At 50.4% G+C, this 14195-nt stretch overlaps 1 protein-coding gene across 1 annotated transcript in view; it reads right to left on the bottom strand.

Annotated features, from left to right (window-relative positions):
• Positions 1 to 14195, bottom strand: part of ADCK2 (aarF domain containing kinase 2) — a 52824-nt gene that overhangs the window by 8515 nt on the left and 30114 nt on the right. Inside the window, exons 3-7 of the mRNA XM_011941566.1 lie at positions 13418 to 14192; positions 12920 to 13066; positions 8413 to 8541; positions 6516 to 6611; positions 499 to 750 (exon numbers count right to left, since the gene is read on the bottom strand). Of these exons, the coding sequence (XP_011796956.1) occupies positions 499 to 750; positions 6516 to 6611; positions 8413 to 8541; positions 12920 to 13066; positions 13418 to 14192 (1399 nt within the window). The remainder of the gene's footprint in view (positions 1 to 498; positions 751 to 6515; positions 6612 to 8412; positions 8542 to 12919; positions 13067 to 13417; positions 14193 to 14195) is intronic.

Genomic DNA, 14195 nt, shown 5'->3' with positions numbered 1-14195 from the left:
GCACACCACCAAGCCTGGCTTTTTCTTTTTTTTTTTGAAATGGAGTCTCGCTCTTTCACCCAGGCTGGAGTGAAGTGGCTTGATCTCAGCTCACTGCAATCTCTGCCCCCTGGAGTTCAAGCGATTCTCCTGCCTCAGCCTCCTAAGTAGCTGGGATTACAGGCACAAGCCACCATGCCCGGCTAATTTTGTATTTTCGTAGAGACCATGTTGGCCAGGCTGGTCTCGAACTCCTGACCTCAGGTGATCCACCCACCCTGGCCTCCCAAAGTGCTGAGATTACAGGCATGAGCCACTGTGCCCGGCCTATTTTCTTATTTTTTATAGAGACAGGGTCTCACTATGTTGCTCAGGCTGGCCTTGAACTCCCGAGCTCAAGCCATCCTCCCGCCTCAGGCTTCCAAAGTGCTGGGATTACAGGTCTGAGCCACCATGCCTCACCAACTTTTTTAATTTAAAAAAATTCACCCCAACATCTGTGGTCCCAGTGAGTCTCACCTGCCCCATCACCACAGCCATGAAAACTGCCCGGAAATTCCTCAGGTCGGAGGCCTGCAGCTCCGCCACGATGCCAGCATCCAACAGCACCAGTCGCAGTGGGCACAGGGCAGATGGCACGGCCACCACCAGAGTGTCACAGACGTCCGCCTGCTGCAGCTGCGCCTCCCGACTTGAGGACGAGCTGTCGGCACCCTGGACCAGGATGTTTCCAGGGTGAAGGTCTGCGTGCACAAAGTTATCCACAAATATCTGGAAGGAGATCACACGGCTCATGAGTGAGTCACCCCTACAGCACCACCAAGCCACACAGAAGGAAAGTTGCTGGGTAACAATAAATTCCCAGCAATCTATCAGCCATAAAGAGGTGCACTTCCTAAAGACCTTTCTTGTTTAGATGTCAACTCAGAATTTGTACAGGATGAGCGAAGTTAAAGTTTTCAAAAGAAAAATTATTTTCCAAGCATTTTATATTATAAAGGGGCTGGTCTCAGTGGCTTTACACCTATAATCCCAGCACTTTGGGGGGCCGATGAAGGAGGGTCACTTGAGCCCAGGAGTTCAAGATTACAGAGAGCTATGATCATGCCACTGCACTCCAGCCTGGGTGACACAGCAAGACTCTGTCTTGTAAAAATAAATAAATAAGGCTGGGTGTGGTGGCTCACACCTGTAATCCCAGCACTTTGGGAGGCTGAGGTGGGTGGATCACTTGAGGTGAGGAGTTAAAGACCAGCCTGGCCAACAAGGTGAAACCTCGCCTCTACTAAAAATACAAAAATTAGCTGGGCATGGTGGCACATGCCTGTAAATCCCAGCTACCAAGTAGAGGCAGGGCAGGAGAATGGCTTGAACCTGGGAGGCAGAAGTTGGAGTGAGCCAAGATCGTGCCACTGCACTCCAGTCTGGGCAACAGAGCGAGACTCCGTCTCAAAAAATATATAATAAAAATAAATAAAATAAAAAGCCTAAGGCCAAACTGCATTTGAAATGCCTTATTTTTACCTTATGAGTTGACTCATTAATATTCTAACTAAAACAATTAGCTACTTATTAAAGACTTTCGGCCAGGCGCAGTGGCTCATGTAATCCCAGCACTTTGGGAGGCCGAGGTGGGTAGATCACGAGGTCAGGAGATTGAGACCATCCTGGCTAACATGGTGAAACCCCGTCTCTACTAAAAATACAAAAAAAAATTAGCTGGGCACGGTGGTGGATGCCTGTGGTCCCAGCTACTCGGGAGGCTGAGGCAGGAGAATGGTGTGAACCCAGGAGGCAGAGCTTGCAGTGAGCCAAGATCACGCCACTGCACTCCAGCCTCGGCGACTGAGCAAGACCCCATCTCAAAAAAAAACAAAAAAAAGATTTTCCCCAAACCTCTATATTCTTAAAACTCATAGAACTGCATTTCTTTAAAAACAGCTCATAAATCAGACTTTCCCTCCATTACTTCAACCTGTCCACATCAGTGAGGTGTGAGAGCCAGTGCCACTAGCAGCCACGTGCACACAGGGTCCTTCTGTGGAGGAGGACACAGTTCTCAGGACACACTGGCACGCAGAATTGGAAGGGCAGGAAGGACACAGCTTTGAACCTGCTCAACTGGACAGCAACCCCCAGGGATCGTGTTGGATTCAGGCATGGCTTGTGGAGCAGGAATCAGCCTCCAATAATCAGTCATCTCGGAGGTCAGAGAAACCCCAGCAATCCTTCCACAGGAGATGAGAGGAGAGACCAAGGCAGGAGCAGAACAGCTGCTGGTGGACGGGCTCTCGGGACTGCTTCCAGTGGACACGGGGCCCCAAGCACCGTGGATCCCTCCTCCCTGTAGATCCAGGCCATAGACCCCATCCCTCATGGAGGCAGACCATGAAGGGACTGTCCTAATCCAGATTGTAGCTTTGGTAGGGATAAGGGAAGCTGCTACCCATGTGAAAATCCTGGGACCTAGGGGGCTGGAACCTGCACACCTGCAGGACATGGTCACCAAAGGCTGGGCTGACCCTCCAGCAAGGCTAGCACCTCCTAAGTAGGTCACTAATCTTGGCCCTGGTATACTTTTTTTTTTCTTTGAGACTGAGACTCACTCTGTTGCCCAAGCTAGAGTATAGTAGTCTGATCTCGGCTCACTGCAACCTCCACTTCTTGGGTTCAAGCGATTCTCCTGCCTCAGCCTCCCAAGTAGCTGGGACTACAGGCAGGCACCACCACATCTGGCTAATTTTTTGTAGTTTTAGTAGAGACGGGTTTCACCACGTTGGCCAGGCTGATCTCAACTCCTAACCTCAAGTGATCTGCCCGCCTCAGCCTCCCAAAGTGCTGGGATTATAGGAGTGAGCCATCATGCCTGGCCTGGCCTGGTATACTTTTAAAAATTCACTGAGCATAATTTAAGATCTATGCACTTTATAGAATGTTGCTGTAATTCAGTTTGTTTGTTTTTTTTTTAAGTGTCTGAATCTTCTGGAACCTTGCCTTCAGCTCCACCCAGGGTCTCATGCCCCGATGCTGACCCCAAAACTGGAGGCCTTTCATCCTCTCTCCTCTCGTGGTGCTGCTTCGTGCTGCTTCTCCCCTGGCTACATCCCTCTTGTGCCCCTTGGAGCCCTGTTCCTGTGGACAAAGTCCTCTTGCCACTAGGTTCTAACTGCAACTACTGAACTGAAACCTGGGTGTGCCTCAACAATCCTGCTTCTCCAGGAGCCAGAGGGGTGGGAGCTGCTGACTCCCCATCTCACAGGCCCTGGGATGGAGTGGAGTTGGGGTTGGACAGGAGTCACCTGAGCTTATCCCTGCAACGGCTCTCAGCCTTCTGCACGTGCGTGCGTGCTGTCAGCCTGCAGGACTCCACCAGTTCTGAGCGCCCCTGCTACAGGGACTCCAAATGTGCCTCCACCCACAGCTCCATCTCTGACTCCTCAATTCATTCTCCAGCTCTCACCACATGCCTGGGTCCTCGCTACCATGATTCCTTGCCTCTGAGACCTAGGTATTCTTCCTCCCTATCCACCTCGACCCTGTCACCCATTCCTGTCATCCTCCCTTCAACCACTGTCCTCCGTCCCAACCACCAGAAAGACCAGACCCCCAACAATCTAAGATCTTCTTCCTTTGCTCCTGCATGGGGGCTGCTAACAATGCTGGGTCACAATTACTACCAATAAAGGCACCATAACTAGCGTGGCTTAGGACTCACAGCGGCTTCTTAGGAATTTCCACTCCTTTAACCATCATGCGGACCCTATGAGGAAGGCACTTATCCTCTTTTGAAAGATAAGAAGCCTGAGGACAAAGGTTAAGTAACTTGCCCCAGACACTCCTCTCTGCCCCCAGCTAGTAAGCTGGAAGCTGAGATTTGAACTCAAAACAAATCCTGCTCTGGGCTCCAGCTCCTAACCCCCAGGCTACACTGCAGATAGGCAAAATACCCCTGTGCCTCTCCAACACCAACATGGCTTGCCACTCCTAATGACCATCCACATTTTCCAAGTAGCTCTTTCTAGTCCCAGGGCAGCAGTTTCAAACCTCTCTATTCTCTTTAAACCTCCTCTCCCACAACCCTCTGCATCCTACTCTCAGCAGAGAACAATGGGCCCTCTTAGTTCACAAGGAAATAGGTTTCCCATGGAAGCACCATCAAATCCTGTCCCTGTGCCTGTAAGTTTCTCCATCCCTCCAGCCCAGGGTTTCTCAGTCTATTGCTGGGGGTGGGCACGGCCGTCCCTGCACTCTGGGGTGGTAAGCTCCTGGCTTCTTCCCAACAGGTGCCAGTAGCACCCCCGACCCCCAACTATAACCACCAAGAATGTCTCCAGACATCGCCAGGTGCCCTCTGGTAGACAAAACCACCCTGTTGTAAACCACGGCTCTGGCCTTTCTGAAACAAAGAATGCCCTCCTGATGCAGCCAGGCCCTTCTTCAGCTGGGGGCCTTCAGAATCCTCGCTGGTAGATACAGGAAAGACAAAACCTACCAAGAGTTCTTAGGAGGTGGAAACACTTGAACATGTTCAAATGCCAAGAATCAAAATCTACCTTCTGGCTACCCTGACTCTCGTCTCACCCTCCCGCTCCAACTCCATGAAGCGGACATGAGGTTGTGACATTAGGGCATTCCTCAGCATAAAAACCTCCTATGTCTTTTTATGGTTTTTTGTTTTTGTTTTTGTTTTTTTAGATGGAGCTCTGTCGCCAGGCTGCAGTGCAGTGCCGTGATCTCGGCTCACTGCAGTCTCTGCCTCCTGGGTTCAAGCAATTCCCCTGCCTCAGTCTCCCGAGTAGCTGGGACTACAGGCGTGCACCACTACGCCTGGCTAATTTTTTGTATTTTAGTAGAGACGGGGTTTCACCATGTTGGCCAGGATGATCTCCATCTCCTGACCTCGTGATCCACCTGCCTCGGCCTCCCAAAGTGCTGGGATTACAGGCTTGAGCCACTATGTCCAGCCTTTTTTTTGAGACAGAGTCTCACTGTGTCTCTGAGGTTGGAGTACAGTGGCATGATTTTGGCTCACTACAACCTCCACCTCCTGGGCTCAGGTGATCGCACCTCAGCCTCCCGAGCAGCTGGGACTAAAGGCATGCTGCTACCACGCCCAGCTAATTTTTGTTGTTTTTTTTTTTTTTTCGTAGTGATAGGGTTTCGAAATGTTGCTCAGGCTGATCTCAAACCCCTGGGCTGAAGCAATCTCCCCGCCTCAGCCTCCTGAAGTGCTGGGATTACAGGCATGAGCCACTGCGCCCAGCCAAAACTCTCCTATGTCCTAATCTGGGCACTGGGATGCTTTTTAAAAATTCACTAAGCATCATTTAAGATCTGAGTACCTTCTATTTAAATATTATTGAAATTCAATTTTTTAAAGTTAAGGGTAAAAAGCTTCAAAATGAACTTATCTGCCCTTGGATTAAAGTCCAAACTCTTTCATATATTTACTAGACCCTTCGTGATCAGGCCCCTTTCACCTCCTCAGCCTCAGCAATCACTGCCCCCTCCTTCAAACTCTCTTCCAAGCCATACTAAGTGCTTTCGTCTCTCCAAAGGCATCATGCAGTAGCTCACCCCAGGCCTCGGCAAAGGCTGTTCTCTCTGGACAACTCCCTGCCGCCTGTCCTTATGCAGTGACACCTAGACCTTCACACTGCAGCCGAGATGGAGCCAGTTCCTGAGTGAATCCCTGGGTTAGCACAAACCCCTCCGAAATGACCCTTTGGCACCCTGCACCTATCCCTATAAATCAGTGACTTAGTCATAGCCTGTCTTCCCAAGGAACAGTATGTCATGAGCATTGTAATTGTGTCTATTTTGCTCACTACTGTAATCCCAGCCCTTAATTCAGTGCTTGGCACCTAGCAGGTGCTCAATAAACATGTGCTGAACAAATGAGCAAACCAGCATTTAAAATATGATATTGTCTCAGCTGTTTGCTAAACTACAGGCAATGCTGGCAGAACTGGGTCATGGTCACCCTTCTTCCCACAGCACATAGAGCCTGAGCCACTGACAAAGTACTTAAGAGGCTGGGCACAGTGGCTTATGCCTGTAATCCCAACACTTTGGGAGGGAGGCCAAGGTGGGAGAATCGCTTGAGCCCAGGAGTTCAAGACTCCCCTGGACAACATAGTGAGACCCTGCCCCTACAAAACAATTTTTAAAATTAGCCTGGCTTGGTGGCTCATGTTTGTAGTCCCAGCTACTCAGGAGGCTGAGGAGTGAGGAGGGAGGATCACCTGAGCCCAAGAGGTTGAGGCTGTAGTGCGTGGAGATTTTGCCACTGCACTCCAGCCTGGGCAACAGAACGAGACCCTATCTTAAAAAGGGAAAAAAAAAAAAGTGCTTCACAGACACCATGGACATATGGCCATTTATGTTAGCCTCCACTCTTTCTAGACCAGACTTTCTCAACCTGGTGGCTTGCTGCTTGGCTCTCCTTCCCACCAAGATAGCCAGAGTCCCAGCCCACTCCCCATCTGCAAGCTGAACACATGCTGGGCCTGAGACCGCTCCAACCATGAGCTCACCATCTTCAGGAGCATGTTGATCCCCAGCCGTGCGATCTTCTTCTTCAAGTCCACAGGAATTCCTGCCTGCTGGTAACTGGACACAGGCACACTCTCCTTCAGAAAGACCAGAGAGAGAACAGCTTAATCCCAGCCAGCTTGTGATGCCAGCTCCTCCTCCCACGTGGCACTATAGCACTGCCTTCTCACTGATTAGGAAGTAACCCAAAGAGTTCTTCCTTTCCTAGAACCCATCTGTCATTCAGCCATGTGCACTGGCTCACACCTGTAATCCTAGCACCTTGGGAGGCCAACATGGGTGGATCGCTTGAGCCCAGGGGTTCAAGACCAGCCTGAACAACATGGTAAAACCCCATCTCTACAAAAAATACAAAAATTAGCCATGTGTGGTGGTGCACAACTGTGGTCCCAGCTACTCAAGAGGCTGAGGTGGAAGAACCACCTCAGCTCGGAAAGTCACGGCTTCAGTGAGCTGAGATTGCGCCACTGCACTCTAGCCGGAGTGACAGGGACTCTGTCTCAAACAAAACAAAACAAAAATCTGTCATCGACACATTGATTTGAACTTCTTTACATTCCTTCCTACAACAGCTATCAGAAGGAAGACAAGTCACATAGGTTTATTGGAAAGGAAACCTATTAACTCTGCTACTGAAGAGATGTGATGTCCTGAAAAGATAGGGGTGGGCACCAGAGAATTGGTTTCTGGGCAAGAATCAGCCAGTAGGGATCTGGGCAACATAAGGAGACCCCATCTCTACAAAAAAAAAAAAAAAAAGTAGCCAGGTGTGGTGGCTAACACCTATAATCCTAGCACTTTGGGAAACCAAGGCAGGAGGATCGCTTGAACTCGGGAGTTTGAGACCAGCCTAGGCAACAGGGTGAAACCCAGGCTCTACAAAAAAATACAAAAATTAGTCAGACATGGTGGCTCATGCCTATGGTCCCAGCTACTTGGGAGGCTGAGGTGGAAGGATCACTTGAGCCCAGGAGGTGGAGGCTGCAGTGAGCCAAGATCATGCCACTGTAGCACAGCCTGGGCAACAGAGCAAGACCTTGTCTCAAAAAAAATAAAAAACTGTCAAAACAACCCATGTAGATAGATCTTGTTATCCCTAATTAACAAAGAAAAGAATCAAAGCCCAGAGAAGTTAAGCAGCTTGCTCAAGTTCACACAGCTAGGAACACTGCGTGGTTCACGTCATGTTCATGAGATTCCCTGAATCTCATATCACCATCTATAAAGACGAGGCTGGGCTGGGTGCAGTGGCTCATGCCTGTAATCCCAGCACTTTGGGAGGCCGAGGCGGGCAGATCACTTGAGGTCAGGAGTTCGAGACCAGCCTGGCCAACGTGGCAAAACTCCATCTCTACTAAAAAATACAAAAATTAGCCAGGTGTGGTGGCACGCACCTGTAATCCCAGCTACTTGGGAGGCTGAGGCATGAGAATCACTTGAACCTGGGAGGTGGAGGTTGCAGTGAGCTGAGACTATGCCACTGCACTCTAGCCTGGGCTTCAGAGAGAAGGCTGAACTAGAGTAGAGGATAGCTAGGGCAAGTGAGATGACACAAGGTTGTTCAGCACTTTCTCTGTGCCCAGCTCCCCGTTGTGCATTCAGTGTGTCATTTACTCCTGAGACAATCCTCTAAGGCAGGTCACTAGCTAATAAAACGGGAGAGTAGATTTTCAAATCTAGGAGGTCGGGCCACACCCAGTGCTCTCAGCTACCTCACTACAACACTACCTCCCCCCGAGGCCAACACGTCCCAGCTCCTCACAATTTTACCACACAAATCCCATCCTCTCTCCAGACTGAAGCCTTTCTGTGGGCTGGAGACAACCCCACTGCAAGTGGCAAGCGAAAGGTATGGCCAGGCAAAGCCACCACTCTTACTTCATATGTTTCCACCAAGACTTCCCTGGTGACAAAGGGGCGCAGAGGGGTGGGGAACTTGACGGCTTTCACATTCTGGAAGTTGACCTGGAAGTGTTCTAGATTCTGAGCTTCGTAACGCAGGTCAATCTACAGAGAAATGAACAGAAAGGATGAGGGCTAGTCTGGGCACAGTCACACTGACATCTGCAGTGCCAAGGAGCTGGCAAGTCATGAGATCCACCGCACCTTCCCCACCAGCTTGCCCCACAGGACTTGTCCAGAAACTCAGGAGGCAACATCCGTGGGCTACAGCCTGCCCCAACAATCCCAGATCTCTGTGTGAACTCCTGGAGGCTGCAGACAGCAGGTGCCCTGGTGGGCTTTGGGCTGCACTGCTTCTCCACTACTCTCACCCTTACCACCCATCTGCCTCACACCAGCCCACGGGTCCCTTCTCCGTCTCCCTGGGATCTGGCTTCTCTAGGCCCAGCCCCCAGCCCTCTCTTTCCATGAGGGCCAGCATGCTGTAGCCACTTCCACACATGGCTCCCCATTTCACAGCAGCTCTCCACCCACCGCATCAACATTGCCACTGCTACTCTCCCCAGCCACCACTCAACAGACCCAAAGGACCAGTTCCAGGTTTATCATCAACCTCTGTGGGAATCCGGGGCTGGTGCTGCTGCTGACCTGGCTCTTCGTGGTGGCTCTTCCTCTGGCACCTGCCTTTCACTCTCCCGGCGTCCCTGCTTGCCTCTCACTGTCCTGTCTTGGCTGGGTCTCCTGTACTCCCAGGAGTTGATGTCCTTTCTCCTGACTGAAGTCAGCGTGTGTGCCCCCTTGACGTCAATAAAGCCCTCAGCCAGTGCCTCCTCTGACAGCACCTTGATCCCCGGGTCAGACCTCAATGCCAGCCTCCAGAGTGACATATCCAACGACACCTGGATGTGGACCGGTGGGAGCCCAGAGACCCTGAAGCTCTATGTCTAAATGGAATTTCCCTTCACCATCCCCACACATTCAGTCACCTCTGAGTCCCCAGATCACGCCTTCTCTCTTCCCCTCCATGCACAGCAATGGCCCAGTGCCATCAAATCTACAGACCTCACCACCCTCAGATCAGTCCCTCTCCCACAATGCCACTCCCAGGGCACATGCCCTCAGGTCCCGTCACCTGAGCACAAACAGAGGTGCCTCGGGTGTGCTCCTTGACCCATCCTTCCTCTCCAATCCATCACCTGCATGGTGAAGTCTGCACTCCTTAGAATGGCATCCAGATGGGTCATGATTTGGCCCCTACTTCTCTGTCCAGGTCTATCTCTCATGGCACTTTCCCCTTCCTTTTACCACCCAAGACCTGGCCTCACCCAACTCCACAGAGTGCTCGACATCCCAGAGTGGCTAACACCCCCAGCTCTCCTCTGGCTTCTTTACTGCCTCTAATTGGAATGTTATTCCCCCACTTGGTCCAACTGCAAACACGAGTCACCTTTCAATATGCAGCTCAAGCCAAGGACACCAACCACGTCCTCCTCTGAGCCCTGCTGAACCATGCTCAGGTTCAGCCAGGGTCAGGTTCATTGCTTCCAGGGTCTCCCTCAGATAGCAGATGGCTCAGTCCCTGACTTAAAATTGCATAGTATTTGCATATAACCTATGCATATCCTCCCACATACTTTACATCATCTCTAGATTATTTATAATACCTAACACAATCTAAATGCTCTGTAAATCATTGTTAAACTGCATTAAGGGAACAATGCAGGAAAAAAAAAGTCTGTACATGTTCAATACAGATGCAACTATCGTATACCTAACTACATTTTTTTATTGAATCCAGGGATACACAACCCATGGACAGAGGGCTAATTGTCTTTCTTTTTTTTTTTTAGATGGAGTCTTGCTCTGTTGCCCAGCCTGGAGTGCAAAAGCGTGATCTTGGCTCACTGCAACCTCTGCCTCCTGGGTTCAAGTGATTCTCCTGCCTCAGCCTCTCGAGTAGCTGGGATTACAGGTGTGTGCCACCATGCCCAGCTAATTTTTGTATTTTTAGTAGAGACAGTGTTTCGCCATGTTGGCCAGGCTGGTCTTGAACTCCTGACTTCAAGTGATCCACCTGCCACTGCCTCCCAAAGTGCTAGGATTACAGGTGTGAGCCACTTGCCTGGCCCTGACTGTCTTTCTTAAGGATAGGAAAGCTCACTTGTTTTCTTTGTTTACCAGCTTCTAACAGAGTTTGTTTTTTGGTTTTTTTTAGATGGGGTCTCACTCTGTCACCCAGGCTGGAGTGCAGTGGCGTGATCATGGTTCACTGCAAATTCTGCCTCCCAGATTCAAGCGATTCTCCCACCTCAGCCTCCTGAGTAGCTGGGCTCCAGGCAAGCGCCGCCTGGCTAATTTTTTGTATTTTTGGTAGAGATGAGGTTTCATCATGTTGCCCAAACTGGTCTCAAACTCCTAACCTCAAGCAATCCAGCCACCTCAGCCTCCCAAAGTCCTGAGATTACAGGCATGAGCCACCGCACCCAGCCCTAACAGAGATTTTAGTCACTATTACATAAACTTATAAATGAATGGAGAGACACTCACACACTATATCCAGACCCACTACTCTAAGGTTTCCAGCCTGGGAACGTGATGGGACTACTGAGAGATGGAGAGAGGCTTAGTAGGAAGAGCTGATTTTTAAGGCAAATGGGGTGTAATTCAGAGACGTGAGTTTGAAGTGATGGAACCATATGATGTCTGTCAGACTTCTGCAAGGGGAACTAAAACTCCGATGAGTGGGAGGACTGAGAGGAATTAATGCAGAGATGGTTGTTGGAATTGATGCCATTTTCTGTTTTAATTTGCTTTTATTATCAAATTACATTGCTCTGTAGCTATGAATGTTTGTGTCCCCCCAAAATTCCTGTGTTGAAATGCTAAGCCCTAAGGTGATGGTATTAGGAGATGGGGCCTTTAGGAGGTGATTAGGTCATGAGAGCAGACCCTGCATGAATGGATTAGCGCCTTTACACAAGGGACCCAAGACAGACCCCTTACCCCTTCCACCATGTGATGACACAGAAGGTGCCAATTATGAACCAGAAAGTGAGGCCTCACCAGACACCAAATCTGCCAGTGCTTTGATCTAGAATTTTCAGCCTCCAGAACCTCGAGAAATACATTTCTGTTGTTCGTAAGCTACTTAGTTTATGGTATTCTGTCCGAACAGACTGAGACTTTCTAAACATTAGAATGAATCCCTAGGACTTGAAATCTTAAATCAGAGGCTCTAAACAAAGACTTGGCAGGTTGCTTCTGAAAACCTGCCAATTTCTGCACTACCCAACAAGGAGCCAACAGGTGCCTACACGGAGCCCCGACCCTCAGTGTGTTTGCTAAGTCTGTATCCTTATACAAATGTCCCAAGGGCCCTGAGCATGAAGGAGGCCCTTGTTGACTCAATTTGCCCTGGAATCAAAGCAGAACAAAGGCACAGTGTGTGACTTTGCTAATTATTTTCTCACTCTGGAGTCAGTGATTAAGGCAGAAATAATGCTAGATGCTCTCTACCAGAATCATTTCCTTTTCCTCCCTGGCACAAAGGAAGACTGTGTTTCCCAAGCTCACAGTTACACTGGGCCCATGCGGTTAAAGCTCTGATCAGTGAACAGGGAAGAAGCGATGTTTGCCACTTCCAGGCCTGGCCACAAAATCTCTTATGTGACCCTGCATGGCCTCTCCCTTCAATCCACGCTGACCCCAGATGACACATGTTGAAGGAGGCAGTGCCAAACTTGGGAAGAAATTGAATCCCCTGAAACTAGGGAGTAGAGCTTCCTCTCTTGACCGGGCACGGTGGCTTAGGTCTGTTATCTCAGCACTTTGGAAGGTGGAGGAGGGAGAATGGCTTGAGCCCAGGAGTTCGAGATCAGCCTGGGCAACATGGCAAGACCCTGTCTCTATTTTTAAAATAATAAAATAAAGAGCTCCCTTTCTCTGCCTCAGTTCACCTGCATAGAACTTGGTTTTTTGTTTTTATTTTTCTTTTGAGATGGAGTCTCGCTCTGTCGCCTAGGCTGGAAGTGCAGTGGCGTGATCTCAGCTCCCTGCAACCTCCGTCTCAGGTTCAAGCAATTCTCATGCCTCAGTCTCCTGAGTAGCTGGGATTACAGGCATGCACCACCACACCCAGCTAGTTTTTGTATTTCTAGTAGAGACAGTGTTACACCATATTGGCCAGGTTAATCTCGAACTCCTGGCCTCAAGTGATCAACCCGCCTCAGCCTCCCAAAGTGCTAGGATTACATGCATGAGCCACTACTCTCAGCCAGAACTTTGATATGAGCAAAAACTTAACTCGTTGCATTAAGCCACTGAGATTTGGGTGTTCTCTGTTTTATCAGCTAGTGTTACCAGCTCTAACACATCATATGAGCTATGACATACCGGAAAATTATTCATTCAACATTTACTAAGCAGCAGCTAATGGCAAGAACTATGTTAGGTGCTATTTACAGCTGAGGGGAGGAGAACTCACCTGTTGGACCATCAGCTTCTCAAATTCCTCCACAATCTCAGGCAAGCTAAGCCACTTGATGCCTGGCAAAAGTCCGAGGACTCGGCTGCCAATCTTCATCAGCAGCAGGTCCATATGCACCTGAGCAAGCAGGCCAGGGTGTAATACCTGTCAAAAAGAGGAACCATGAGACAGGAGGAGAAATCCGCTGGACACATTTTACCCAGCCAGGGCTGGGTCCCACCATCCAAGGAAGAGCCAGGTGGCTTCTCATCAAAGGAAAGAGAATGTGGTCCTGACTTCCAAGCAGCTAGTTCACTCCAGACCCAGTTCATTTTCCTCTATCAGATTATTCACAGCGCCACTTCAAGCCAATAAATGAAACAGCTGGCATGAAATAAGCTCTCAGATATTGGTAAGGTAAATAGAAATAAACGTGGGGGCCATTTGCATGGCGGGTGTTTCTGATCTGGGAAAGCTCAGTGGAGAGGTGAGCTGTGAGCTCTCAAGAGCACTTACTTTCACTGCCACGGGGATGAGGTGACCTGGCTCAAGTTGGTGGCCAGGGACCTGAGCCTGAGACACCCCTGCATTTGATCCAACCAGGTCAGCTTTAGGGAGGAGCAGCCTTTCTAGAAACGACTGGTCTGAGAGATTTCCTGGAGGTTTCCTGCCATTTCCAAGGTATCCAAAGAGCTCTCTCAGGCCCCCGACTGCTCCAGCATCTGGGAAGGTGGGCAGACAGGAGGCCCTGCCAAGTCTCCGGACGCTGTCAGTCTCCAGGAAGGCAATGTTGGCGTATGCTTTGTACACCTGGGCCACGCATCCTGAGCCCACAGGTTCCCGGTTCTCAAAAGAGAGGATGCTCCCCCAGTCCTCCCCAAAAGCCTGCCGAAGGAAGCGCTCAGTGTGAGCCCACGGGTGGGGGGTCACTCGGACATGCAGCTTGGAAAACTGGGCACAGAAAGCCTCGGAAAATAGATCGCGCCGGGTGCTGGCCCACTGGCCCAGTTTGATGTAGGTTGGGCCTGAGGTCTCGGTGGCTTTCAGAAGCAGGTGGAGCCAGAGGGTGGAGACGCTGGGAGCCAGGTAGGTGAGGGGGTAGAGGAGAAGGAGGGGGAAGAATTTCACCAACAGAGCGCCGGCGCGAAGCCAGAGGCGGAGATGCAGGAAGACGCCGCCCAGAGGTCCCGCTCGGGGGAAGCTCTCAGCGAGCCCCGCGCCGGCCGCTGCGCTGCAGCGGACCCTTTGCCGACCCACGACGTCAGTGGCCCCCTCACCCACGTCCCCGCACACG

Source organism: Colobus angolensis, unplaced genomic scaffold (assembly GCF_000951035.1).
Source record: "Colobus angolensis palliatus isolate OR3802 unplaced genomic scaffold, Cang.pa_1.0 Scaffold2, whole genome shotgun sequence".
In the NCBI taxonomy this organism is placed as follows: Eukaryota; Metazoa; Chordata; class Mammalia; order Primates; family Cercopithecidae; genus Colobus; species Colobus angolensis.
This window is presented reverse-complemented; position numbering and strand designations above follow the sequence as displayed.